The sequence below is a fragment of the Plectropomus leopardus genome, chromosome 20 (genome assembly GCF_008729295.1).
Source record: "Plectropomus leopardus isolate mb chromosome 20, YSFRI_Pleo_2.0, whole genome shotgun sequence".
Classification (NCBI taxonomy): Eukaryota; Metazoa; Chordata; class Actinopteri; order Perciformes; family Serranidae; genus Plectropomus; species Plectropomus leopardus.
The window spans coordinates 6,578,530-6,605,911 of NC_056482.1; the positions used below are offsets into that span (position 1 = coordinate 6,578,530).

Below are 27,382 nucleotides of genomic sequence, written 5' to 3' on the forward strand. Positions count from 1 at the left end.
CAGTTTTGGACTAAAGTAAGTCCTAAACCCAGGGAATACTCTGAATAATTTAGTCTTTACTCATATTCTCAATGTTTTAGTTTCATGATGTTGCTGAATAATAGTAGTTTAGTGTTGTCAGAGTCTGAGTTGGTTGCTGTTCTTTAAAAGTCAATTTGGGTTGTCCCTGACCACACAGATGCCGTGAGTACTGTTAGAGTCGTTGGCTTGTAACCTCGCAGCAATAGTTGAAAATTTGTGTAGTAGTGTTTTTTTTTTCAATAAAGTTGTAATGTGAAAAAACTTGGACTCTTGGGTAATGTAGTCTAGTACTGAAAGCTTTCACGACAGAACATTACGGCAGTCAATATACGGCAAACACGCAGCCGCAGTTTGCTGACCTTCCGCGGTCCTCAAGCAAGCATGGCCGGCCGAGCTATTACGAAAGGTACCTGCACAAACGTATTTTTTTAAATGTCATTATGAGTGAATTGTCGTCTGAATATATTTGACTATATCATCCAAAACTCAAGATATGTGCGACAGTTTTATCATTGTTTTGTTTTATGTTAAAAATGTTTACTTACAAGTTAGCATCTTAGCCTGTAGCTAACGTCCGTAGCTAGTCGTACTTGCTTGTTACAACTTAATGTCGCATGTTTTGACTGATATCTGTGTTTTTATACTTTGGGCTGTTTGGGCTTAAGGCCTATGCAACACATTTAGCATAGTTTTGTTTTATGTTTGAAATGCCAACTGACAAAATGATATCGTAGCTTGTAGCTAACGTCCGTAGCTAGCGGGGTAGCTATCCGTAGTCGCTTGTTACAGGTTCATGTCTGATGTCTTGCCTGGTATTTGTGTCTCATATTTAGGGCTGTTGGGGCTAAGGCAGTCCCGGGCTGCAGTCAGTTACTCCTGTGGTGGACATCACTATAGCACTGCAGCGTCCATCCAGTCTCCCCAACAACAAAGCGACGATGTTTTAGGTGAGCTGGGGTCTTTCCCAAATCTCTTACCACCCACCAATGCCCTGTCTGCTTTCAGATCAGTCTATGATATTATTAATAATGCATTAGCATTAATACATACTCAAAATTAATTTCCTTGGTTTATGCAAAAGGTCCGCCACATTTTATTGCCCATGTGCAACACCTTATTGTGTCCGTCATGGAAGACGCTTCATACAAATATAGTTCCGTGCGACTACCCTCATAAGGGACTGTTTGTATTGGGGGGGCAGAATGGGGCAGGCATGTCACTTTTTTTAAGCACAGGGTTAGGGACTTATTGGCTGATTGGGATATATAACTTTGTTTTGTTGTATCTTTTTAAAATAATTTTAAACAGACTCTGATACCCCAAACCCATAAGCTGGTTTGAAAGGCATGTTTTGCTTGTGTTTTGTTGTTTTTGTTTTTTTCATATTTACTTTTTTAAACTGCTTAAATTAGACCATTCTTCGTGGCAAGAAACTGCAAAAGCAGCAGTTATTGTTTAATTTATAAACGCATCATATGTCACAGTTGCTTCCATCAGGAAACCTAAGATTTAAATAGTGCTGTTTCATCAAAATCACTTCATTCTACATGTCTAGTTGAAAATTTCCTCAAAAAAATAAACCTTTCACCATAGAAATAGTGGAGAAATATTTGTAGCTCTGGGGAGAATTAGGACAAAAGAAAAAAAATAAGAAAAAAAACCCCCAAACTTTAGGTACACGCCAGCCACTCTCCTCCTCATACAAATAATTAACAGTCTTTTAGACCGACATTTCATTTTGTCTTGCAGACATAAACAACTTAAAGGTTACATTTTATTTAGAATAAAATATTTAGAATAAACACACCCTTCTCTTGTCTATTGAAAATAACATTTTATTTTAAAGGGTTGCATATTTACAAGGTTGCAAAAACCTTGTAAATATGCAACTCTTAAATCACAGTGAAAAACAAGGTCATTACCAAAACAAAGAAGAGAAATGCTACCCAAGAAGCTTAGCAGTAAGTTTTATTAGTCTTTATTTGTTAATTGATTGAATTAATATGATACAGAAATTCAGATAAACAATAACAGTTATTACAGGTCAAATAATACAAATACATATGACAAACATAAACTGGGATTAAGTTTTCTTTTGCTCCATGAGTAAGAAAAGTTATGACAGTTCCCTCCACTTCCCACAGCAGAGAAGGATGTTTTTCCAGAGCTTGCTGCTGTATTTAAACTCTACACTTAGATGAAGGGTGCTTCATTCAGTTGTGAAGGTGACTACAAACTGTGATGGAGGGAGGGTTGGCAGGGTCTGGTTAGGAACGGTCCCTAACATAACGAACATGAAACTAGCAGGAGTCTGTATGAGTTATCTAAGTTTTGTTCTTCTCCAGACTTTCATCAATATATTTTCTCTTACGTGCAGATAAAGTACTGAGAAAGCCGCTCGAACACCCAGACTTTTTCCGTGTGTCGGAGCTCTTCACCCTGAAAGACCTGTTCAACGCCAGAGTGCATCTTGGCCATAAAAAAGGTTGCAGGCACAGGTTAGTATCAATTCCCTAAAACTATCGACCATTTTACTAAGATTGATTGGACAATTTTGACTCTGAGCAACATGGTTGCAACCGATGCTTTTTCATTTTCAAGCAATTTGACATGAAAATACTAAAAATCAACATTTTTGACTATCTCGAATTCTTAAAGCTTAATGTGTCATCTTTGAATTGCTTGATTTTTCTGACTGACAGTCAAAAATCCAAATATATAAACTTTAAAAAAGGATTATGAAAAGCAGCTAATCCACACAGTTGAGAAGGCAGGGCTGAAAATGTGTCAGATTTGCCTGGGAAACCTTCCAAGGTTTAAGTAGTTCAAAAATTATTACTAATAGATTTTCTCTATACAACTAATCAATAAGTAGATAAATTGTTTCAGCTTTCGTCAATGAAATTGAGATCTACCAGATAAAACACAGTGTGGTCAGCGCTTATTTGAAAAATTCCTTTTTTTTTCACTCTGACCTCCAAAACATCCAGATCTAATGTAGTGGCTTAAAGCTACAACAACTAAAAGTCACTGTATAATTACAGACTCTATGCTGTAGGGCTCAGAGACAGAGGGGAAAATCAAATATGATGTTTTTGACCCAATATATAAAATATAACAATATATGATATTGCAACATCATTATAAGGTTGACTGTAGGAGCTTAAACATAATATTTCCACACTGAAATTTTTATAAAATAATCATCAGTAAGTGTAGATATAATGACTAAGTGGGTAAGGGCAAATAATACAACAGCTGGAACAGCCTGGCTTCTGTTACGTCACTCTCCTAAAATGCGTCCTTCAAAACTCACCTGGTCACATTCTCAACTCGTCAAATACAGATGCTTAGTCAGCAGTTTTCAAAAAAAAAAATTTGCCCAACTATTGCGTTATAAAAAGTAAGGCCGCCGGCACAGGGGGGATGGGGGGGAGGGGGCGGTCGACGGGTCAAACAAATTCTGGACTTGTATCGAGGACACCACTGTTTACTGTATGAAAACAACAGACAATTGAGTTATTGTAGTAACACTGAGTTAATAACAAAAGCACCATTTCCCTTTTTTAAATGTTTTTTTTACCACAATCAGTCTCTTAATTTCTAATAGTCAATTAATCATACTAGATTAATTCCATTTTTATCAAGTTTAAAATAGCATTATTTTGCATTTCAAAAAAGGTTTTGAAGTCCATATGAACATTGCAAAGCAATTCTTACCATTGGGAATCAAATTACTGCAAAGAATTTTACATTTACCTTTTTTTTTATCAGTGCTGCACAGCTACAACAGTGTGGTCTTGGAACCATGACGGAGAGATAGATTAAAGCTTAAATGAGCATTTTCAGACATTTATTGCATCGTGATGAACGCATTAATACTGACAACCCTTTTTGTGTTTGTTTGTTGTTTTCTTTACCAAACCACAATTTTGTTTCCTTTTTTTTTTTTAACCCTTTTTTAAAGTTTATTTTTAAAATAGACTGTATGCATTAAACAAGTATAAACTGTACATTTCCTGTAACAAAAAAACAAAAACAAACAACAGGTGTTTATTTTGCAGAGACATAATGCATGTAAAGAGAGTAAATTGACACACCGTCCCTGAGTGTCCAAAACTGATGCTGGAGGGATATCTAATGTTTCACAGATCAGCTCGTTGGATGAGTTGGGACTGAGAATGTTTTGTTAAAATTAGGAATTAAGGAATAAAGAAATTAGGAACCCTTGCGATACCACAATCTTTGGATAATAATAGTTATATATCCCAATATCCATTTAATATTGTTATATTTCCCAGCCCAAATATAGTGTATGTATTATTGTGCCAGGCATAGACAAAAAGTCTTATTGTGTTAGATTCCCCATTGCAAGACAACTATGCTGTCTTTGGTTTTACATGTGGTTTCATCCTTTTTTCTTTTTTCTCACAATCCAGAATGTCACTGTTAAACTACATAGTTCCAGTTACTCTGCTGGCTAAATGTGGCTATTTACTTACAATTCAACATCAGTCTGTTTTTACTGAGCCTCTTTTGTGCCTTACAAGTTGGAAATGTTTAAATACATGTCTAACGAAGATTTAAACACTGAAGGTCCACCGCTGCCTTTAAAAGCATGCAGGAAATGCTGAGTTGGTATCACCACTCCATCTTTAGGCAATGACATTTGCTGACCACAGCAGAGAAACACAGCAGAACAGAAAATGGTGAGATAGTGTGTCTGCTGACAAATCAATAAGTCAATATTATGCACAAGGGATTGCTGTGACCATAACAGTGGAAGCACAGTATGCTGCAGTGACTGATTTAGCAAAAAATAAACATCCCAGTCAGAACTGTGCACCTCCAGATCAAAGTACTGATGCTGAGACTTTCTGTATCCTCACTGTGATTCTCTTTTTCTCAGACTTATGGAGCCGTACCTCTATGGCTGCCGGCTGGACCAAGATATAATCGATCTCGACCAAACCGTGGAGCTCTTTCAGCAAGCCCTGAACTTCACCGCCCACGTAGCGTATCGCGGCGGCGTCATACTGTTTGTCAGCCGCCGCCGTCAGTTCGGCCATCTGGTGGAGTCCACTGCTAAGTTCTGTGGGGAGTACGCCCATACACGGTACTGGCAGGGCGGTCTACTCACCAACGCCCCCATCCAGTACGGCCCAGGAGTCCGCTTACCAGACCTCATCGTCTTCCTCTCCACTCTCAACAATGTGTTTCAGACCCACGTTGGAATTAGAGACGCGGCAAAGATGAACATTCCCACAGTCGGCGTGGTGGACTCAAACAGCAACCCCAGCCTGGTGACGTACCCCATACCCGGGAATGACGACACTCCAGCTGCAATGGAGTTGTACTGTCGCTTATTCAGGTTGACTGTTAACCGTGCCAAGGAAAAACGGAAACACGTGGAATTACTGTTCGGCCTGTAGGCACCCTCCACACCAAGCCGTGACATAATATATTCTTTATTGAGAGACATTAAAAAAAACGTCAAAAAAGTCAAAACCGTCTGCTGCTACCTTTCATTTTGCATCTATATTTTGAGAAAAAAATCTGAGGCTAGTTTTTCGGGGCTGAGGCCACAGTTCTGTCTTGTGTTAAGACTGAGGTTATGAGCATAATAATCTTTAACAAATGTGGTTTCTGTGATGAATTGCCTTCCGTCTCTAATTTAAAGGAATATTTAGTGTAATATTTTGGTGGATGTAGTGGCATCTAGCGGTGAGGACTGCAGATTGCAACCAGGTGAAAATATTCCCGTTAAAATTAATTCAGTGTTCATTTCTCTGGTTTTCACCGGGAACCGATTTACCCTTAGAGGTCTCCTCTTCTCATAAACAAATAAACACGGTGATTTAAACCGGTAAAAACACTCAATAAAGCATTTACACATCTGCAAAAATGTGTGTTTTTTCAACTCGCATTACAGAGGTGCTCCCAACTACAGTGGCCAACGCGAAAATGCAACGGCCCTGTCAAGAGCCACTGTTTTGTTTGTCCATTACAGGCTACTGTACAAACATGGCGGTGCTGTTGATATCTGTAGAGAAGGACTGCCTATATTATCAGCCCATTCTAAGGTAACAAAAACACGTTTGTTATTTTTAGGTGAGTATAAACTAAAGAAAATATACCTATTATACTGTATTCCATGTTTGCCAATAAATCCGACACACTGAACCTTTAACGTGTCTACAAGGGCTGCCAGAATTTTGACTTTTCTCAATCAGACAGCTATTATTTCTTACTTACATATTATTGCATAACTATTATTGCATTAGAGTTGCTAGTACTCTCATATTCATGGTCACAGGTTGTGTAGCATAACCTGAATAATAACTATTCCTTCAAATGATAACAGTTATGCAGTTAATTAAGTTTCAACTCTAGGTCCGGTGTTCATACAAATTTTGGGGGAAAAAAAGCAAAACCTGCTGAAACTCACTGAATTTATGGTGGTATGTGAGAGAACGGGACTGCGTCAAATGAACTTAAATATATCTAAAAAACAATTTGTTTTTATGTCTTTAAAACATTTCATCGACTTTCTCAAGAGTTTTAAGCCATTCTTCTATTGGTTAAAACTGGGTTTAGTCTCTCAGTATAAAGGAGAATTAAGCCATATTTAAAATAAATAAATTTTGGATTTTGAGAATAAAGTCATAATATTACAGTAGTTAAGTCAAAATTGAATGAAAACGTCAAACTATTGCAAGAATAAAGTTGTAGTTTGATAAGAGTAATTTAAGTTAAATGATGCTATTTCAACAAAATAAGTAATATCACAACAATAGAATTGTAATTTTACAAGAAAAAAGTAGTATTACGTTATTAAACTTGTACAATTAAGCTTAAAATCTTAGTTATTTTTTAATATGGTCTTAACACGCCTTCATATTAAATTATCTGCATTTTTTTATGGAAAAAACTTCCACAATAACAGGACCATTTTGAGAACTAAGTTGGAAGTTTTTGTTTTCAACACAACTTTCAAATCAGATCGTCTTCACTTTGAAGGTTAACAACTCAGTAATCTCAGACAGAAGCCAGCACTGCATCACTCCAACGACACTGCACTGATAAACAATAGAAGAACACATCTGTGTGTTATCTGCATAAAAATGAATTGTCAATCTGAAGAGTTCATTCAATGGATAAATTCAATTTAAAAAATTGAAGTTAACTTCTTTTACCTCAGGTGGAAGTGGAAATGGAAAGTATATTTTATTTATTTATATTTTAAACAAATACTTTATTGATACCGCGGAAGAAATTGGGATTCGTGACAGTCGCTGCAATGCCAAGCAGAGAATTATAGAGGTAGAATTAAGTAAAAATATAAAATAAAGATATAAAAATATAAAATGAAATATGTGCATTAGTAAAATATAAAATGGTGTGCAGTTTGCCTCAAGTTCACACCAGTATAGAAATTTAAAAAATGAAAGATCTGCATAACATACTAGGCATATAAAGTGTATGTGTGTAAAAACATAGTTGCAAAATATACAAATATGTACCTTATGCTCTTTGCAATGTGCAAACTAGTTTGTAAAGGTTTAGAAAAAAATACATATACATAAATGCATTATGCTAGTGTACAACACAATAGCAAGAATAATATTAAATACATTATGTGCATTATTTGTTAGATTTCATTCAAGGGTGGTGTTAAAAATGAATTAGGATACTGAAAATACTGCTCAGTTTTAAATAATTGCACAGAGTATTACTGTTATTATGACGCAAGTTACGGCACAGTTAAGACAGTGTTACAAATAATTATTGTACCTAAAATCCCTATTATTAATAAAGAGAGAATGGTATTCTAAAACTGCTGATTGCCTGTCTATTGACCCAGAGTGGCTGAAACTGAGAGAAGATTTGCACAGAAGATAATTAACCCTTTTCACTGCAGAAATGTTGATGTCAGTAGTAACAGCACAGGTATATTTAATAACACAAATGATAGCTGCATTCCATTTAGGGGAGGCCCTGGTATTCTGCACACTGGAAAAGCTTACTGGCACACTTAATGGAACTAAGCCATTGTTAATCAGTTTCAACTGTGCTTTCTTGCTGCATTCAAAGAGGATCGTGTTTACCGCCGTCATGAGAGGAGCTGGTATGAACGCCCACCTCTTGTGGTATTTACGGCCTAAAGTCATATTTTCCATGAGCTCCGAGGTTATGACTTCGAGCTCACAAGATCCGTTTGAATGCACAATATGACAAGTAAAAATATCTGCTGCTGTGAAAACAGGTCCATTCCATTGACCATGACCTCATAGGGCAGGGATGCTCATCTTGCTTTGCTTAGGGGCCACTTTTTGCAAAATGACAGGAGGCCAGGGGCTAATCGCAGCAGCCCAATACATATTTGTAGGATTTTACGACATTTGTAGGAGTTTAGGATGATTTTAGGACTTTAAAACACTGTAGGACTTTATAATGTTTAGGCAGTTACTATGACTACAGGACATTTCCAGGATTTTGCGACAGTTATAGGACTTTAGGACGTTTCTAGGATTTAAGGACATAAGCCGCTCAGCTACAACCTCTGTTAGGGGTTGTGGGGATTCTCCACTGGCACATTTTCTTTCTTTCTTTCCTTTTTTAAATTATAAACAAGCTCTATTTTGACGCTTTTTATGCACTCTGGTAGCTTTAATGAAAAACATTTCCTGTGAGAAACACTTTAAATTAGAATGGTTGTGGGCCAAATGCCACCTTATTTTGGGGCCACATTAGGCCCGCGGGGCGTTAATTGAGTATCATTGCCTCAGGGTTCTCAGCCAACACTTTTACCAGTCTGCTATCCTCTTACCAAAGAAGCTCTGTCGCTGTCATCGTCTCTGCGCTTTGCGCATGTCGCTAAGCAGAAGTTTGGTCATTCTCCCTTTCCGTACTTGTGCAACAAGTTCTCCTGTATAAACCTGTAATGTTTCTGAGCACGGAGGGAAAAGCCAAACGCAGCGAGGACGCTGGTGAGCGACAACAAGTGACTATAAACCACACAGAAGTTCATAGCTGTTGCATTTGTTTAAGAAATCACTGAAAACACTCGAAGTTAACGAGTTACGTAAAGTTAAGTGTTGACACGTAAGACTGAACGCGACTTCTTGTCAAAGCTACACACAAATGAACGTTAGCCGTGTAATGTCAATATAAATGTAGAGCTAATCTCAACAGAGAACACTTATAATAAGCTTTTCAGGTATATTCTTAAGCTAAGTGTTGTTTTTCTCGTGTTTGGTTTAGAGTTTTCTGCCGTTGGGAACTCGCCTTACATGTAAGCAACAAGCTATTTTTAGTTTCAAGCCAGAGTTCAGAGTTTTACGGTTACTTCATCTGCTGTTTAGGTCCTGTCACAAGTTTAATTACACACAAATGAGCATTATACCCAAAACATTTTAAAATTGGGGTTGCAACTATTGGTTTAGTCCATGCAGTTATAAGAAAATCCAACCGAATATATGCAACCAACGATCATCGAGGAGTAATAAAACCAGAAATCACCTCTGAGAAGCTGGCACCAGTAAACTTTTGCTACCATAGCTTAGCATTTAAATGTTTATTAAAACTGTTGATTAAATGTTCTCTCAGTGAGATCTGTGTTGTTCCTGCTGCTGTCAATTTAACATGCAAACACACGCGTGATTAATGTTTTGATTGACAGAAAGCTGATGTGGTAGTGCAAAATAAAATGCCATCATTATCGTTATTGCTATAATTATCCAAACGTCCGGTTTGTAAAATTTAGGGCTATTTAGTGACCTCTACATCTACTGTAACAAAATATAACGATTCTTATTTTCAGGTGAATATACACTGAAGAAAACATACTTGTTACATTATATTCCATTACTGCAAATATATCCCTGTAAATCCTATACACTGCTGTTAGAGATAGTACTGGAATTATGAATTATTTTCTATTTTTAGACAGAGCTTGCTTAAGCAGATCACATATAGTTTGTGTAAATTCATTTCTCATTCATAGATGTGGCCTTCAGCTTTGTCTCATGATACCAAAATATTAATTAAGCAGCTAACAATAATCTCCCGTATGTAAAATATAGTAATGGTTGGTAATGGTTACAAAGGATTTTCTATTGGATTGCTTGTAAACAGTATTGTCTATCTTCTGATGCATTGCTCTTGTTCATGCAGATATTATGCACAGAGAGAAGATGCGCGGCTTTGTCCTCATGATGACAGATGATCACATATTGAGATGATTGCATCTCAAAAAAAGGTAAGTAGTCTTGTTTAAAAAAAAATACACTGTAACTGGACGCATTAAGGTTAATATTTGCCCTTGAGACGCTACAGTGGCTGCAGTGTCGCTGTTGTGCTATAAGTGGGCAGACAGTAATTGACTGGCTCACGATTACTCAATTTCCACTGTTCTGTGGGCTTTGGGAATGGAACCGGGCCAGATATTTGATACTCTGTTTATAATTGTGATGTATGAATTCCCATTAAGTAAAACCTGAGTAAGATTTGGAGAGTATTTCTGTTGTTGTTGCCCGTGATCAGTTGTCCTGTGTCTTGTTTAATGACGTAATTATTCCAGTTGTCCCTCCTTGGCTCCACCACTCTGTTTTGAGTACTGCTGTGAAGGGTAGGGTGTTCAGCCTCTTTAGGTGGATAAAGGTTTAGTTCCAAACAGCGTTTTCAGACGCAGACTCCAAATGGAGTGGTAAAATAAAGTTCCTAGGATGCTTTGCAAACCGCAGCAGTCCAAATGAAAACATGCAACATAAAAAAGCCCATATGCATGTCTTTGTATATAATCATGCAAAAATGTTCAAATCCATTGGGAAAGATTTCTAGATGCAAAGGAATATGGCATTTGATTGTTCTAAGCATTTTTTGAAAAATCACCAGTGAACAACCCTCACAGATGTTTCAGCTGTTGTTACTTTTAGATAACAATTTCAAAGTTTATCCATTAATTTAAACTTAACGTTTCAACAAACTATTCATTTATATCTCTAGCTAATGTTATTTAAACCATTTGTCAGTTATGTTTAACTACTTCAACAGTTAATTCATTACAAGGGGGAGAATTTGGATTTGTGACGAGTCATTCACCACACAACTGAGCGAGCTTTAGCATCGGACAACTTCAGAATTGTGATAAAATGCATTTTGTTACCTTTTGTTGTTGTTGTTGTTGTTGTTTGCAAACCAAAATTCTACATGTATATATATACAGTAATTAATCAGAAATCTTACCTGCAGCTCTTCAAATTACATAAATCTTAAACGTCAAATAGTCCGGGGTGTTTTGCAAACAAAAATGACTGTGCATTACACCTGTATTTGAAGCTAATTTAAGATTTTAAATGGAAACATAAAAAGACAAAAAGGGAATTAACATTTTGCCTTAATTGTTTGTTTGTTACCAGTGAAGGTCTTCACCATATGGAGGCCCTGGGTTTACTTTTGATGGACCACATGAACCTGTAGAGCTGCAGCAGAGTTACCTGGGAGGTTGAGAGTTCATGCTGAATTGACAATCGCAGACTGTTAGCTCCTGTTTTACCTTTGCTTTTATCCAGCATACTTTAACATTTGGGTTTTGCAGCGATCACCTTTTGAAAAATGGTAAAAGATGAAATAGTTGTTAAATTTGGAAACAAACATAACCAAACGTCTAATCGTGATTTGCCTTCACAGTGTCATACCCGAGCCTTGGGGCAAGACATTTGAAGCCGTCTGCAGGTAACATATGTATTGAAGAGGTTGGTGGTTTAAAGTGAGAGTTTGCATCTGAACACCTTGAATGATGTTTCCAGACATGCCTAAATAATATTGTGTCAAGAGCAGCATCCTTTGTGGTATTTTGTTGACCAGATATTCAGTAAAAGGTCAAATGTAATGGATTGTATTTTGATTAACTACACTAACAGTGGGGAAATCTGACTAATAACTCTTTGCTGACAATGTTACGGCAGTTCAATATTTTTACCCCCTTGGCTATTTTTGGGTTTTTTTTGTTTTGTTTTTTTGTAGTGTTACTTTCGCTTATTTCCCAATGATTTCCAAATTCCGTCACATTAGTAAACCTAAAGAAATTATATTCTTAGTTTTTTGAAACTATTTTCTACTTAATGGCATAGGGTTCTGGTACATGCTGTAAAACATCTCTTACTGACTCATTTTTTTTATTTTTTTTTTTTAACAAAACAAGTTAAAAAAAAACAGAAAATGCTTTACGGCTGCTTACATTACATCATAGGTAACCTACAGTAAATGGATAAAGCAGTCACTGCTGTTTGGCCACATGGCATCCATGTGTCACTTTGGTGCAGTTAAAAACAGTCAAAGAAGTAATTAATGAAAACGTGTCTCGTTCTTTAGGAAGATGTGAAAAACATATGACATAAAGATATAGATACTGCTTGTGTATTTTGGAATGCCACATCAAAGAAACCGTCAAATTTCAACTTGTAAGACATCAGATCAACAATTGGTAGAATTTTACTGTGTTGAAAACGTACAGCTCTTTCAGCAAATGATGAGCGGGATAAGCAGAAAAAAAAAATCCTTTTATTATAATCAAATTAGTTATTTGATGTTTATACTAATTGAATGTGGGAAAAAACCGCAACACCACAGTAAACAACACACAAACTTCGGAATACTCGGGAATTGAACCCTCACCTTCCAGCTGTAAGGCGTTGCCTTCAGAGATGGCCATGAGATCTCAAGTCTTGTCTGACATCCAGGTAACCTCCTGCTCCATTTGTCTGTCCTTCTGTGATGAAGGGCAGAGGACAGTGGACGAGATGGTTAACCTGGATGTGAGGCAAGAGTGGAACTGTTCATCAGGTTCATTTCAAAGGAAAAAAAGGTTGTTAAACTTAGAGGGACCTTAAAACCTCACAATTTCTTTTATAATCCGTGACGTTAGTGATGCTAACATGTAGCCACCTGGCATACTAGGTATGGGAATGTAGAGCCAGCTCGGCGCCTTAGCCCCGCCAGCAGAGGAGTGCTCCGCCCGCTGAGCAAAGCTCTGCTGCCCGGAGGTAAATTGGCTGCAGCGAAATATAAATTAAAAAAAATAAAAGCAACAGTTGTGGCTCCATCATTTCTTTTGTTTGTTTAGCCCCCCCCCCCCAGTGTAATTAACCAGTAAACCAAATACATTAACCACAAAGTAAGAGTAAAAAAGGCACCACTTAAAAATTGCTTTCAGCATGATTTCAAACTAATCTCAAACTTTTTTAAATACTCTGCTGACAGAATCATAGAATGTCTAGCAACGTCATCGAAACTGAGGATATCTGCCTTTGTGAATGACATTTGCCCAAAAAGAAACAGCGGTTTTATCAATTTGTGAATGTGTGAATGAATTCATTGCATGGGTATTATGTGTAAAATTTTAATACAGGGTTTTTTTTTAATTTATTGGGGACAAAATTTTCTGTTGAATTCAGTCCAGACAGTCCTGCAAATAATTTAGTTGAGGTGATGAGGTTTCAACACAATAAGTCTGTTTCATCCATTGTTTCTTACATTATATCTATTATTTCTGATTCCTGTTATTTACTGTCAATGTTGAGTGGAAAAACAAGAGGCTAACCACCACCCTCAGGCCAGAGTACGACCTCTGGAACCAGAGCCTGTAAGTGATGAGGCACCTCCAGCCTGTAGAGGGAGCTGTGGCCCACAGCTTCTTTCACATACAAGTCTGATACCCTGCAGATTGTCATATGACTTTTACCTGACAGCTGGTAAATGCTGAAATTTACCATCATAACATTAGACTGAAAAACATGCATGGGTAGTGCTAAAATATTGGCCCTATTGACATTTCGATGGACTAAATATGTCCGGCAACATAAATCTACACAGATGTATTAGAAAGTCAAGTTTTCCTAAGCACTGAAAATAAAACTAGCCCATACTATGCCACTCAGTTCAACTGTCATTTTCATCAAGTCAAAATGATTCAGGTTTTTGTTCTGCATTCTTACAAAGGTGCCTGCAAGCTATCAAATGAAATACCCTAAACTAAGCAGTGATGCACAAATGCTAGTAAGTTTATTAAAGTACTGTACTCTGTAAAAATTGGAGGTAATAAACTTAAGTATTTTTCTCATCTAAAAACATAGTGGCATCATGACAAAAACCTGGCATATATGATATTTATAATTAGGACTGATGTTGATTAAAAAAAAAAAAACCTCAATGAAAGTAGAAAAGTCATATAAATGCATAATATTTTTGATAGCATGACTTCACAATAAATAATAATGTATAAAAATCAATGTTGCTGCTGATCATTGATATATACTATCAATACAAAAAATCTGCTCACCATATATATTGAGATATATATATATATATAAAATCCAAAATCATAGTAGCATCATGACAAAAACCTGGCATTTTAAGCTTTAAAATTCTGAAAAGAAATGAATAATTGATATTTATAATAAGGACTGGTGTTGGTTAAAAAAAAAAAAACTAAACTAACTATTAAAGAAAAAAATAATATTAATGTATAATTTTTTAAAGCTTAATTTTGAAAAACGCATTTTGTGCGCAGAGCGGTACAGGTGTGCGTAATATTTATGCGGATACAAAGGGTTAAGAGAGGGTAAATGTTATATCTGTGTAGCAGGGTGTGCTGTGGACTCCTGTTTGTGTGCTCACAGGGAGAGGGACAGGAAGCAGGAGAGATTTTTGTCGGCGGAATAAAAACATCTCCCAGCTGAGATCCCGCATCTCTTCCTTTAAAGGAGCGCAGTGATGAGTCGCTGGGAAACAGAGGTTGTGCGCCGCTTATTTCGGTGTCACATTTTTGTCTAGTTTAATCTGATGAGATAACACAAAAAGATGCTTTCATATTGAACAGATTTGCTGATGATCGCGGCTGGATCCTGACAGGGAGGTCTTTAATTCTGGCCTGTATCGGTGATTTTCTGGCCCATATGGAGCTGAAATGTGAAATTGCTCAATTTCAAGGACGCACACATGATCTTTTTTTTTCCTCCGGTGAATGATTTGTGTTGGAAAAAATAGGATTACGACACCGCCAGGTCAGATCTGTTGTTGTGTGAGCTCCGTGGCGTTGATGCAGCAGAAGACAAACTGAAGGATTTATTATGGCTGCTGCGTTTCATAATTAGACGCGAGGTTTTTGGTGATTTGCGACTCATGGCGTAGGTCTGCCGTAACGATGTGATCAGATAGGGATCCCTGGTTTCTCGCTGCCTCCTCCTCCAGAGTCGCTCACAATGCCGAGGGCTTTGCGGAGACTGGTCCATCTGGTGCTGTTCTGTCCTCTGTCCAAAGGGCTGCAGGTAGGACAGCATAATTTCAGCATGCCTTTGTTGCCATAAAAGGGTCCACACAGCAAATAACCTGCATGGATGTCAAACTATGTGAGGACAATTTCTGCGTCCAGTCCATTAAATGTATATATAAATAAGAATTAGAGGCCAACAAATCAGCTTTCTTTGTGTTATCTTACGGTCAAGTGGACAGCTTTTCATTCATTTATTGCTGTGTTGACCTCTGCTGAGTGGTGCGAAATGCATTTTCCCTGGTACTTTATTTAAACAAGTCCACTTAATGTTACCATATGCTTCCCTTTCACTAATTTTCAGATTGAAATATTGTCGTCGACTTTTCAGCCCATTCCATTTATTTAAAAGCTGTGTTTACTTGTTACTTTTCAGCATGGATGAATTACTGACTACCCATCTAACAATTGTTGGTTTTAAAAACGTTCTGTTAATGGTACAGTGCCACCAATGCAATGTTTTAGTAACGTTGTCAGCTGCAAGTTTTCTTTTAGTTCCCAGAACGTTCTTCTTAAATTTAGGGTAACATTTTCTTTTCTTTTTTTAAAAAAAAAAATCTATTTATATATTTACTTGTATCACATTACATTACATTTTCATAAAAAATGTTCTGTAATCCCAAGCCTCAATAACACGATCTGAATATTGCTTTGAAAATGTTCTTCCTTTGTTCTCATGTAACATTGTGGCAACGTTTTATAAAAAGAAAAAATCATTCTATGACCTGTCACCTCTCAGCATCACCAAAACATCCTCAGAATGTTGCAGTTTTATAGGAACACTAATTGAAATTGAAAAAACATACTTAAAACACTAGCCAATGTTGTGGGAACGTTCCCTGTTAGCTGGGTTGGCACAGGCTCAGGGACCCAAAGTGTTTGGGGTTTCCCCACGGTCTTAACATGCAATGTGTCACTCAAATTATCAACCAGGAAGAGACTCAAAAGTGACCACAAAGAGACATAAAAAAACCATAAAGACATACAACTACAAAAATAATGACTACAAAGAGACATGACTGAAAAAGACATAAAATTAACCAACTCAGCTAAAAGCACAAAAAGGTGTAGACCTAAAACGACTTAAGAAAAAACACAAAACAACAAAAAATAAAGAAAAACCACCACAAAGACTGTGTGTGAGAGGTGGTGGGGCCTTTTGCGTATCTGTGCCCAGCAGTCTATCGTCTGATAATTCGCCCATGCTTTTATAAAACACTGGACCTTTAGGAAAACTTACTTTACCACTATATATCAGAAATCCTGGCTTTATCCTGATGTCAAGTGCACAGCTGCTGTTTGAATCATTGTGGTGAAGGCCTTATTCATAATCAGCTGTCATGTTTCTCTTCTCCTTCCCATCAACCCCCTCTCCCTTCTAAAGAGTCGTCTCCCAGCCATCAAGGTCAAGTACCTTCTCCTGGCATGGCTGGGCATCCTCATCGCCAGCTGGGTCATCTACATGCAGTATGCTTCTTACTCTGAACTCTGCCGTGGGCATGTGTGCCACATGGTCATTGTAAGTATAGTCTGTCAGTGCTGACAGCCAATGTCATAACGTCATTAGTTTGATGGTGGTCAGAAGAAGCATCGTGTCTTCACTTTCTGCTGCAAAACCATCTCTGAGAGTGATGATGCTTCCTCTTTAATTCCATATTTATGTTCCTGACTTGGTTAAGTGGTGGGAAGCGGGATCTAAATTCATATTACGGCCAGATTTTCGTTTATGTGGGACCTTTCACACTGGTGTGGTTAAAAATGACAATATGTATCAATGTTGTCACTTTTAATCAATTATGCATTGTTATTCACTGAGCTGATCTATCAATCCAGATCGATGTATCATTGCACCCATAATAATCATAGGTTTGTGAGTTTTATCGTTCACTCTGGAGTGAAGGATAATCCAGAGCGAAGGATAGTAATGACATCCTGTTTGAAGTCGTATTTATTAATTTATAATTTTTTAACATGTACAACAGTCAAGTAAAGTTATTAATTGACTTTGCTTCTGCTCACAATGAATGAAAGAATTAATCATTTTATTTTGTATTTTCGCTCATTTTAGTTTTTATTGTTTATTTTATTTTTTTTAGTTACACGAATCATGAGAAACAAGAATATTTCACTTTTGTTTTTCAGTGAATAACCAAAAAAAGAATAGGCTGAAGCCCGAGGCTTATTTTTGCCTATCCTAAATCAACCAAAGGATAACCCAGAATAATGGCAACACATGATAAATTAATAATTCCACTCAGTATATTTATATTACCATCATTGATATTTCACTAGTAAGCAAAATAATACTAACTGAGATCATTCCAACTAAAATATCTTCAGGTACGCATGCCTGCAGCGGCTCATGCACACACTCCAAATTCTTGCAATTTAAGCCCCTCTAGAGTCTACAGCTTATTGGTGTCTTTTCTAAAATTTCAACTCATCACTGAGTAATATCTAATTAATGTATAATTTGACTCCCAAAACTGAAATACATTGAAATTTTACATTCATTCTTGAGCAAAGCTCTTCAATCTTAATTTCCGTCTCTCAATTTAAAAAAAATGAATACAGACCTGAAGGCTTTTGCGTACAACTCAAAAAAAAGTATTTCTAATGTTTTTAAATGTACAATGTCTACAAATTTTAAGATGTAGAATCCCCTGAAAAATATTTATAGAATCGTAATAGCCAACTTCATATTATCCTAAGAGCTCTTTTCTAAACTTTAATAATACAAACATTTTCAAAATAGCCCTATAAGTGCCATTGTGTCTGTACTTTATGGTGAATATGAAGCTATCAGCACTAGCTGCTTAGCTTATGTTAGCACAAAGATTGAAAACTGAGGGAAATCAGTTAGCCTGGCTCTTTCTAAAGGTAACAAAATATACTAACCAGCACCTCTAAAGCGCACAATTTAACACGTCATGAGGATAAAAAAAAAAATGGTTTACAGCAGTTTATATGCCAGACTATTTTTTTGGCCAGGTGCAGTAGCTTCATAAGGGTTGTCATCGGCTTCATGTTGCAGGAGACACCAGGATTTCGGCTAAGCTAACATGGGGCTGACTATAGCTTCATATTTAGTAACAGTGGTATTGATCTTCTCTGCTCACTGAGGTACAAAAACTTCCACAAACTGCACACAGGCTCACTCACTGCTGTGTAGATCTGTTTTTTCTCATTAGAAAAGAATTGATCCCCGGGGATCAATAAAGGTTCATTACAGTCGCTCTGATGCCAGCATAGAGAATAATCACAAGCAGCAATTAATACAAGCACAAGTATGTGAAAATAAACACAGAAACATAGAAATGCAGTAATAATAAAGAATTAGGACAGTATGTAAATATTTAAATATTTAAAAATAAAGTATGCAAAGCATGGTGAGTATGTAAGTGTGTAATAGAAATGTAAAAAAAAGAATACAGTAATAGAAAATTTGCACTAATATGTGAATATTTAAATTATAATATGGATAATGTGCTGAGTGTGCAAAGTGTTTAAAAATAAAACTGCCTTATGCTACAATGCAACATATACCATTAGTATAACAGTTAAAAATATAAAAAAAATAAATATATGTGCAAAGCTGCAACAATGAACAACAAAGATATATATAAGCAGTAATAACAATGAAAATATATACAATACCTGCAACATGTTAAATATAGCCTACATTTAAGACAGCACAGCAGTCCTCTGTGCAATATTCTTATTGCACAGAGGACTGCTGTTGTTGAAATATTGCACCAAATATTGCAGTTAAGACAGTGATATAAAGAATTATTGCACTTTAAAAACCCTATTGCACATTTTAAGCTATTAGGTGATATCAGTGATCTTTTATTGTGCATCAGCAACTCTAAGTATTTATTCCCTTAACTGCATTTTGTTCCTTGGTGACCTATTAGATGCCTGTTCTGTTTTCAGCAGCTGAAAGCTCTCAATACAGCTGGCCACAGCAGGAGAGGAGTAAGGCTATAGCATCAAAGGCCATGTATGAAGCAAGAGGCCAACCCAGACAGCTCTCAGCTGTCCCTCCTCCTCCTCCTGTCCTATTGTCCTACCGCATTTCCATTGTTTTGAATTCTTGCAATTTTTTCAGGTGTCTTAAGCATTTCACTGCAGCAGCAGCAAGAGCACCAGAGGTGTCACCAAGTCATTGTTTGCAGTTCACATCTAAGTTGCAAGTTTTTGCACTCATGAAGTTAAAATTTAAAATGTATTCTTGATCTTGCTACATGTTTGGAGTCGATTAAAATCACCAGCTGCTATGAAAATGTATCGAGTTGCAAGGGCATGTTGCTGCTGATGACATCAGACAGTTCCTGCAGTGCATTTTTTGAATTTTAATTAAATAATTTAATTATATTATACTAATTCATTGTAGTGGTGTGTACATGTAGTGTAAAAGCACACAAACAAAGCCTTGTTCTTGAATCCATTATTCTGGTTGTGACCATATAGTGTGCCATAAGCCTGCGTGGATAAAGAAACGATTTTCTGTTTCCCTCTGCAGTGTGATCACTACAGAAGAGGCATAATATCAGGCTCATCCTGCAAGGCATTGTGTGATCAGAGAACTCTGACCCTCCAGCGCTGCATGTCCACCTCCTCTACGCATCAGGTAAGATTAACACTTCTACAGCAGGCACACTTTGCATTTATGTTAATGACAACCAAAAACACACGCATTTTTTACTTTCAAAATATTGAATTAGCCCTTTAAAACCTGTGTTAATCCCTGGACCTTTAATCTGTGTAGTTTTATTGAGTTAAAAACAATGTGTGGTTTAAATGTTATATGAATACCTGCATTGGAAATATAATTAGTGGAAAAATTACATTGACCTGTTGAATAGGGATTTCTCCTACTGAACTTTCCTAAACCTAATTGTAGGGCTCATAAAAATATAGGAAATACATCAAAATCTTTAGATTACATTTAGAATCAGACATGACAGATTAACGGCACAGTTTTGCTACATCTGAAAAGGTTCGTTTTAAGCAGCGCTCATTTGTTTAACCACTGATGGTAAATCAATGTGAAAAACAATCCTATCGACTATCTAAGTAGTTTTGCAGCTTGTTTTATTGATGCCTGAATTAAAAAAGCATCCCAGCTACTAGCCTATATTGTATAACACACACAAGCATACAGAAATAATCTCTCAGCTCCTTCACTGTCACATTTGTTTGTCTTGGCAGGTGTACAGTGGACTTTGGAAGGAGAGACCTGTTGTGATCAAGTGTGGTATTGAGGATCCAATGAAGGTTGATGGGGCTCCAGACTCTGTGCTGCGACAGGAGATGAGTTTATTTGACAAACCCACTCGTGGAACCTCCATGGATGAATTTAAAGAGATGCTGCACAGCTTCCTCAAGGTCTTTTATTTCCCAGCAATTACACCATATTCAGTGTTTCCCACAAACTTCTTTTAAAATGCTTGCGTGTCCCTTTGTATCATTCTGTGTCCCTTCTCTAAATTCAGACTTTTTCTAGGTACATGTACGCAGTGCTGGCAGGAGCTCTTCATAAGTTCTTTTTTCTCAGCAGCAGTTTGTGAATCGTGGGGTGGATAATTGATCTGTCGATCTGTTCAGACCTGATCATATCGATGGAGAAGAGCAGCTGCTGCAGAGCCCTTACGGAAAAACCACATCAGTTTAACATGTGCAAAAACCCATGTGGTCACATGTGAAATACATGTGCCTTGCACATGAATTCACATAGTTTTGGAACATTTTGTGTTTTTTTTCTGTGAAGCCATGTAAATATTCCCATGTAAAATGTTTGTCCATATGTGGTCACATGTGACCCAGTAGAAACAGAAGCCAGAGACTGTGTCATTTTAGGTTGCTATATGCTGTAAATTCACCACTTCTGAGCAGAAAGTCTCTCCTCTCTCCGTCTCGTCTGTTTATCTCAGTCAACTGAGGGGTCTCTGACTGATGATTTGAATCTCTGACTTTCAAAGGGCATCCCTAATCATAATATTATTTCTCCTTCTTGCAGGCTAACCTTGGTGAGCAGCCATCTTTAAGCACCTTGGTGGACAGGGTCATCACCCTGGCTGATGTCAACCAGGACGGCAAAGTGTCTCTGGCAGAGGCCAAGTCCATCTGGGCTCTTCTCCAGATCAATGAGTTCCTCCTGATGGTGGCACTCCAGGAGAAGGAGCACACCCCCAAGCTGCTAGGTTTCTGCGGAGACTTGTACGTGACAGAGCGTGTGGGCCACAGCTCCCTCTACAGGCTGGAGGTGCCTCACTACCTGCAGGCTCTGGTCCCAGAGGCCTTGAGCTCCAGCCTGAACCACTGGCTCGCCCCAGCCTGGCCCCGTAGGGCTCGCATCACCATCGGCCTGCTGGAGTTTGTGGAGGAGGTCTTCCATGGCTCATACGGTAGTTTCCTCATATGCGATGCCAGTCCTCGCCACGTGGGCTACAACGCAAAATACGACTGCAAGATGGCCAACCTGCGCAGTGTGGCGTCTGAGGCAGTTGTGCGGGGGTTTTTGAGGGGGCGACGATGTGAGACTAACGCTGACTGCACTTATGGCCGGGACTGCACGGCCACCTGCGATCGACTGGTGAAGCAATGTAATACTGAAGTTGTTCAGCCCAATCTTGCGAAAATGTGCGTGCTGTTGCAGGACTATCTGCTTTTTGGAGCCCCTTCAGACCTCCGTGGGGATCTGGAAAAGCAGCTACGCACCTGTGTTACACTCAGCGGTCTGGCGAGCCAGATGGAGGTGCACCACTCACTAGTTCTTAACAATCTGAAGACATTACTGTGGAAGAAGATTTCTAACACTCAGTACTCTTGAAAACAGGCTGAGACTACCAGACCTCTGCATAATGAGTGAATTATTACACAAGCACTAAAAGTTCTTGCATACAAAGCTTTGCCAAATGTTTCAGAGGGATATGGTTATTAATGTATTTTCACTCTACAATGGCTGTGAATAACAAGAAACTGTGAATATACAATATAAACAGCAGATGGAGACTATTTTCTTTTCTTTTATTATTTTCAGAAGCACATTCATCTGTTTAGACATAATATTCTCAGGGCACTGCCTATAACTTTATTTGTAAAATAACCTGTGAGTAAACCTAGTTTTTAAAATAGTTTCATAGTATACTCTTTTGTCTATCCCTACAGAGGCAGAATGTCAAATTTGAAACAGTGTGATAGTTTTTGTACAACTGTAAATATTTGTGGAACTCTGTTGTTTCCTGTGTATTAATGAATCTTCACATGAAGAAGAGATAAGATAAAAATACCGGATGGAATATTGCATATACAGTAGCACTGAAATGTCCCCCCTGGTACTGACAATGTATTTATATTGATTTGAACAGACTGGGGTTGTAAATGCTGATCAGACATGATGAAACTTGAATGAACTTCTAATCAATGAATAAACTTGAGTTGGTTTAGACAAAAGATTTTAAACTATTGTGAATGAACTTGAATTCATCTTAAGTGGGTAGCTGGAGTCGGTACAGAAGGAGTCAATAACTGGAGAAGGTCAGTTCAACTGACCCAGATGGATGGACGGACAAGACCAACATATTGTGGTAATGTAATTTGTAACAATGATAATTTAAGGCATCAAAACCATTGTTGTTTGAATATTTTATCAGCTGTAGAAAATTGGTATGGAATCTCTGTCGGAATATACCTAATGTGTTATATACTGAAAAAAAGTAGCTATTGTTGAGAGGTTTTCACAATGCCCAGCTGTGGTCGCAGGTATTTATGTATTTCACGTTGTCAGTCTTTCCGTCCCATTCTCATGACCGCAATATCTAAAGAGTGTCTTGAGAGATTTTTTTTTCCAAATTTGCCACAACGTTCACTTGGATTCAGCGATGAAGGGATAAACTTTTGGCGGTCAAAGGTCAAGGTCACTGCAACCTTGTCTGTCTCAGTCTTGTGAATGTGATATCTCATAAATATTTTAAGGGTACTTTGAATTTGGCATAAATGTTCACTAGGAATCATTGATGAAGGGAAAAGCTTTTGTTGGTAAAAGGTCAGGGTCACCGTAACATTGTCTGTCTCATTCTTTTGAATGTGATATCTCAAAGACAATTCAAGAGTACTGTGGATTTGGCATAAATGTTCACTTGGACTTAGTGATTAACTTAGAATTTGATGGTCAAAGGTCACGGTGGCCAACATTTTTTGTTGTTAAATACATTAATAAATTCCTTCTCTGAAACAAGTAATCCAAGCAGCTGAATCTCACATTCCCGACTGAAAAAAAAACAGACAGAAGTGTCAGATATTTCCTACTTCTGCTGTTAAACCAAATAGATACTTTTCTGATAATCCATTCATTGTTTTCCATGTGCTTCACTAAAAAAAAAAAAGGCACAGATAATCAAACTATTTCACTGCACTAAAGAAATGTCATGTTTTATGTCATTATGAAGATTTGGGCAAAATAAAATAGTCTTTCTTTAATTTTGGTTAGTAAAAGAAATAGTTGTAAAGTTTTTTTCCAAGTGGCATTAAAAAAGTCTTTAAAAGTCTTATATCTAAAAAGTTTGAAGCTGCAGAAACCCTGCTTTTTACTGTAGGCAATGTGCTGGTCCTGACTGACCTCAGTTCATTGGCAGCTGGAAATCACATCTTTGGCTTTGTTTAGGTAAGGGAAATCAGTCACATGGTAGGCAGACAGAAAACTGCCAGCCTTTGGTTGATTTTTGTCCTGCTTTTCTATTGAAACTGAGGCTATCTGACTTTTTTGTGTCCCTTTGAAAAGGGAGCTCGATTGACACCCGTCATGTCTTGTCTCTCTCTTCACGCGGTGATGATAATGATGCTGTTCTTGGTTTCTCTTCAGCAGTTGGACCCACGTTCTCTTTATGGCCGGGAATCCTGACTGAAGGCTTACGGTATTCTTTGTCTCACTTCATGTGAAAGTGATACCGTGATGGACATAGAGGATGTGCTGGGCATTGCTGAAGGAGATTCATCGACAGATGGTTTTGGGGATCTCCTCCTCTTGCTAGAATATATCCTCTGCAAAAGTCTATAAAGGTAATTGAAAAGTAAATTAAAAAACATGGATATGACACTTTTTTTCTCAAAAACATGGATATGGACACAATACATTGATCTTATTATAATCATGTGATTATAAACCTGTCACGGGCGCAAATACAGACTTAAAAAACTACATATTGATGACATTATTTAACATTATATTTGTAATAATTTTACATTTTAAGGCTGGCTTCATATGTTAATACTAATCAATTAGCAACATATGTGGGCTGTGATCATCTCTCCCTAACTATATGATCAAGGAGAAGCTGATCTGCGTTATATAACTGTGACCTCTGACCTCTCATAGCTGTCTTGCATGTGCATGAATAAAACTGAATAATCAGATCATATACAGTATTTGTATTTTTTAAGAAAACATGCAGGTTATGAAGGCACGTTTTCTTTAAAAATCACCAAAATCACACAGTTCATCACAGCCCGAAACTGTAAAAACAGAAATAATCATTGGATTTTCAAATATCTGATGGTCCTTGGACATATCATGTGCAAAGAACACATCCATCAGAAAAGCAAACAAACAAAAAATCTAAGCTTAAAATACTATTATATTGATTAATTGTTCATCAGAATCAATTCAGTCTAAAATCTGGCCCAAAATAAAACATTTGCACTGATCAACTCCACCAATTTTGTCCTCATCTTTTAACTTCAAAATATCAAAGGGTACGTTTTTAAAACTGTATTTTCAGTCAATCATCTAGGAAGGGTCAAGGTAATTTTTTGAGCTTCGGGAAGGGGCAGAAAAAAGAAAGAAAAGTCACACTCCAGCCGCGCCCCTCTGATAAATAAAGAACAGTCCCGAATAAGGACACAGCCACTGAAACCTGGCATCCCTTTAATGCCTTCAGGTGCTGTCGGAAACATTCACTCCTTCTAAGCAGAAACCTATTGAAAATGTAAGTTGTACGGGATCACACCCAACAGTGCTAACTATCTTCTTCTAACATCAAAAGATAAATAAACACGCATTACTGGAATCATCTTTGTGTGATATTGGTGGGGTTATTTCAGCTTCTGGCGTAGTTTTTGATTTCTGCTTTGAAAGCATGCCGTTTCAAACCTCACTGGCGTACAAAGATCAAGCAAGATTAAATTAAAAGGCCTTAAATATAAAAACACCACCAGGGCAGCGTTTCTATTTATAGCTAATGTGCGATAAGTCAAAGAGCCAACACGCCTTGCTAAAGTCTGAGGTTACGAGGAGCTCAAAAGGCAGCATCAGCTGGGTTCAAACCAGATGGAGGCTGGACATCAGCGGGCTGCTCTGCCTTCTGCTGCCGCTGCTGAGCTGCTGCTGTCTAACAACACGGAGAGCACGGGGAGCTGTCGGCGTCATACAACGCCGGCTCACCGCGAGAAAAGTCGGTAACGGTATCCGAAAGGTAAAGTCTGTCATGAGTTAGCGTTAACGGGTAGTTTCGCCGACGGGCAAAGACCCGCATGTTAGCTAAATGAAGTTTGACAGGCTAGCGTCAGCTTTAGCTATCTTCAAGTAGCTAGCTCCGGCTACAAGTGCTGCCACTAGCAGCTCGGTTGTGTCCGCGGCAGCTTGTAGGAGCCGTTAGCCCTTTGAAGTTAAATAGCCATCTGGCAAAAAGGCGTTAGCTAGCGTCAGGCTACTTCTTCAGCTGCCAGCCGGTAACTAGCGAGATAACGTCAAAGGCAGCGAGCATGTCTCCACGCTCTCTTCGCTCACTTGGTTTTAGAAATGGCATTTACTCTTTAATTAGCCATTAAAGCTAGCAATGCGTACTATATTATATCCGAGTAACGTTAGCTTGCCACGGGATTATTGCACTCTGTGGTACAACTGTGCCCTGCCCAGCAGCGTCACTCAGCATTTCGCATAATGAGTGATCATTATGCTAAGGTCAAGATTCAAGACGAGCAAATGAAATCGTTTGGCGAGGACGCGGAGAAGAAGGGTGTGGACGCTGAGGAGCAGGTGCCAGTGTGTTCCCCCCCTGCGTCTGTCTCACCGGACCCTCCCAGCATCACCACAGCCGGCAGAGATGCGTCAAACACCTCCGTCAGTTGTAAACATAGAGGTAAAAGTCGGAGTAAACTGGGGAAGGATGACAAGAACTCCTGTGGTAAAGATGTGTCATTAGTTTCTGGTCATGTTGGGAAAAATTTGAACAGACTGGGACATGAGCGGATACTTCAAATCAAGGGAACTGGAAAGATATTGCAAGGGAAGTCAGAGACTAATGGGAACTATGTGACCATCCAACCACCCAAAAATGTTCAAGAAACACGCCGAGAGGATGGATTCAAACTTGCAAGGAAGAGAAGACCAGTGACGGTGGATACCTCGAAAGCCAAAACCTCTTTGGAGGCACTGAAGATTAGCATCAAGCAGCTGAAATGGAAAGAGGTATGCTACATACGTTTTCTAACGTCTTCTGTTGATGTTTGCCATTCACACATGTGCTGTTCAGTAGGGGTCGACAGATTATCGACCTGGCCGATTATCAGAGCCGATATTTGGCATTTTGCTGATTATCTGTAAAGGTATTTCATTTAATTTTTTTTTTATTGTAATGATGATTACATTAATTAATGACAAAATGTGTGTATTATACTCAATCAAGACCAGGGAAGGCAGTCTGCAATACATGCAAAGAAATTGTTAGCATGGGAGCAACTTTTACTTTGTATAACCCTTAAGGCCAGATGTGTTTTTTTAGTGCAATTAAAACACACATACGTTTTTTTCGAACCTGTAGCCAGACAATGCAAGCGCTCTCTCCAGCAAGCTTAATTTTGCCAAGCAAAATTGCGGCTTTTATTTTTTCGAATCAAGGTCGATGAGTGCACATTCGACCAATCAAATTCCTTCTTCTTGTCACACTCAAAACATTCAATATGGTGGACCGCTTGATAGTCTTTATTTCACAAAACCCAGTTTTCTACAATAAAAAGGAGAAACACGAT

General features: G+C 37.9%; 3 protein-coding genes and 1 non-coding gene across 8 annotated transcripts in view; all 4 read left to right on the forward strand.

The window, feature by feature from the left end:
- The first annotated feature begins 330 nt into the window (after positions 1-330).
- Positions 331-5,529, forward strand: mrps2 (mitochondrial ribosomal protein S2). Its single transcript, XM_042509364.1, has 4 exons — positions 331-427; positions 855-968; positions 2,399-2,519; positions 4,931-5,529. Exons 1-4 carry the CDS (start codon positions 403-405, stop codon positions 5,451-5,453), a joined length of 783 nt encoding a protein of 260 aa, XP_042365298.1. The 5' UTR covers positions 331-402; the 3' UTR covers positions 5,454-5,529.
- A 3,403-nt stretch (positions 5,530-8,932) lies between these two features.
- Positions 8,933-22,800, forward strand: dipk1b (divergent protein kinase domain 1B). Of its 5 annotated transcripts, XM_042509012.1 has the most exons (8): positions 8,968-9,011; positions 9,286-9,316; positions 10,198-10,282; positions 11,713-11,757; positions 16,737-16,871; positions 19,878-19,985; positions 20,567-20,743; positions 21,375-22,800. In XM_042509012.1, the coding sequence occupies exons 5-8, from the start codon at positions 16,815-16,817 to the stop codon at positions 22,185-22,187; spliced, it is 1,155 nt and encodes a 384-aa protein (XP_042364946.1). In that variant the 5' UTR covers positions 8,968-9,011; positions 9,286-9,316; positions 10,198-10,282; positions 11,713-11,757; positions 16,737-16,814; the 3' UTR covers positions 22,188-22,800. The 5 variants fall into 5 exon arrangements, with proteins under 5 accessions (XP_042364944.1, XP_042364946.1, XP_042364945.1 ...); XM_042509011.1 differs by lacking the exon at positions 11,713-11,757; XM_042509010.1 differs by lacking the exons at positions 9,286-9,316; positions 11,713-11,757 and having other exon boundaries at positions 8,933-9,011.
- Positions 10,339-10,471, forward strand: LOC121960333. Its single transcript, XR_006106964.1, has one exon. It is a non-coding gene; the product is annotated as a small nucleolar RNA SNORA17 (small nucleolar RNA).
- Positions 22,801-25,713: 2,913 nt separating the features above from the next.
- The window catches only part of ttll11 (tubulin tyrosine ligase-like family, member 11), a 38,869-nt gene continuing 37,200 nt past the window's right edge, over positions 25,714-27,382 (forward strand). The window contains exon 1 of the mRNA XM_042509191.1: positions 25,714-26,822. Coding sequence (XP_042365125.1) covers positions 26,295-26,822 — 528 coding nt within the window. The 5' untranslated portion in view covers positions 25,714-26,294. The remainder of the gene's footprint in view (positions 26,823-27,382) is intronic.

Excerpts from the sequence above, each read along its gene's own strand:
- mrps2 (XM_042509364.1), top strand. The coding sequence starts at position 403 with ATGGCCGGCCGAGCTATTACGAAAG. Across the intron at positions 428-854 it reads CGGCCGAGCTATTACGAAAG|GGCTGTTGGGGCTAAGGCAG; the intron begins GTACCTGCACAA and ends TCTCATATTTAG. Across the intron at positions 2,520-4,930 it reads AAAAAAGGTTGCAGGCACAG|ACTTATGGAGCCGTACCTCT; the intron begins GTTAGTATCAAT and ends TCTTTTTCTCAG.
- dipk1b (XM_042509009.1), top strand. The coding sequence starts at position 15,285 with ATGCCGAGGGCTTTGCGGAGACTGGTCCATCTGGTGCTGTTCTGTCCT. Across the intron at positions 15,351-16,736 it reads CTCTGTCCAAAGGGCTGCAG|AGTCGTCTCCCAGCCATCAA; the intron begins GTAGGACAGCAT and ends TCCCTTCTAAAG. Across the intron at positions 16,872-19,877 it reads ATGTGTGCCACATGGTCATT|TGTGATCACTACAGAAGAGG; the intron begins GTAAGTATAGTC and ends TTCCCTCTGCAG.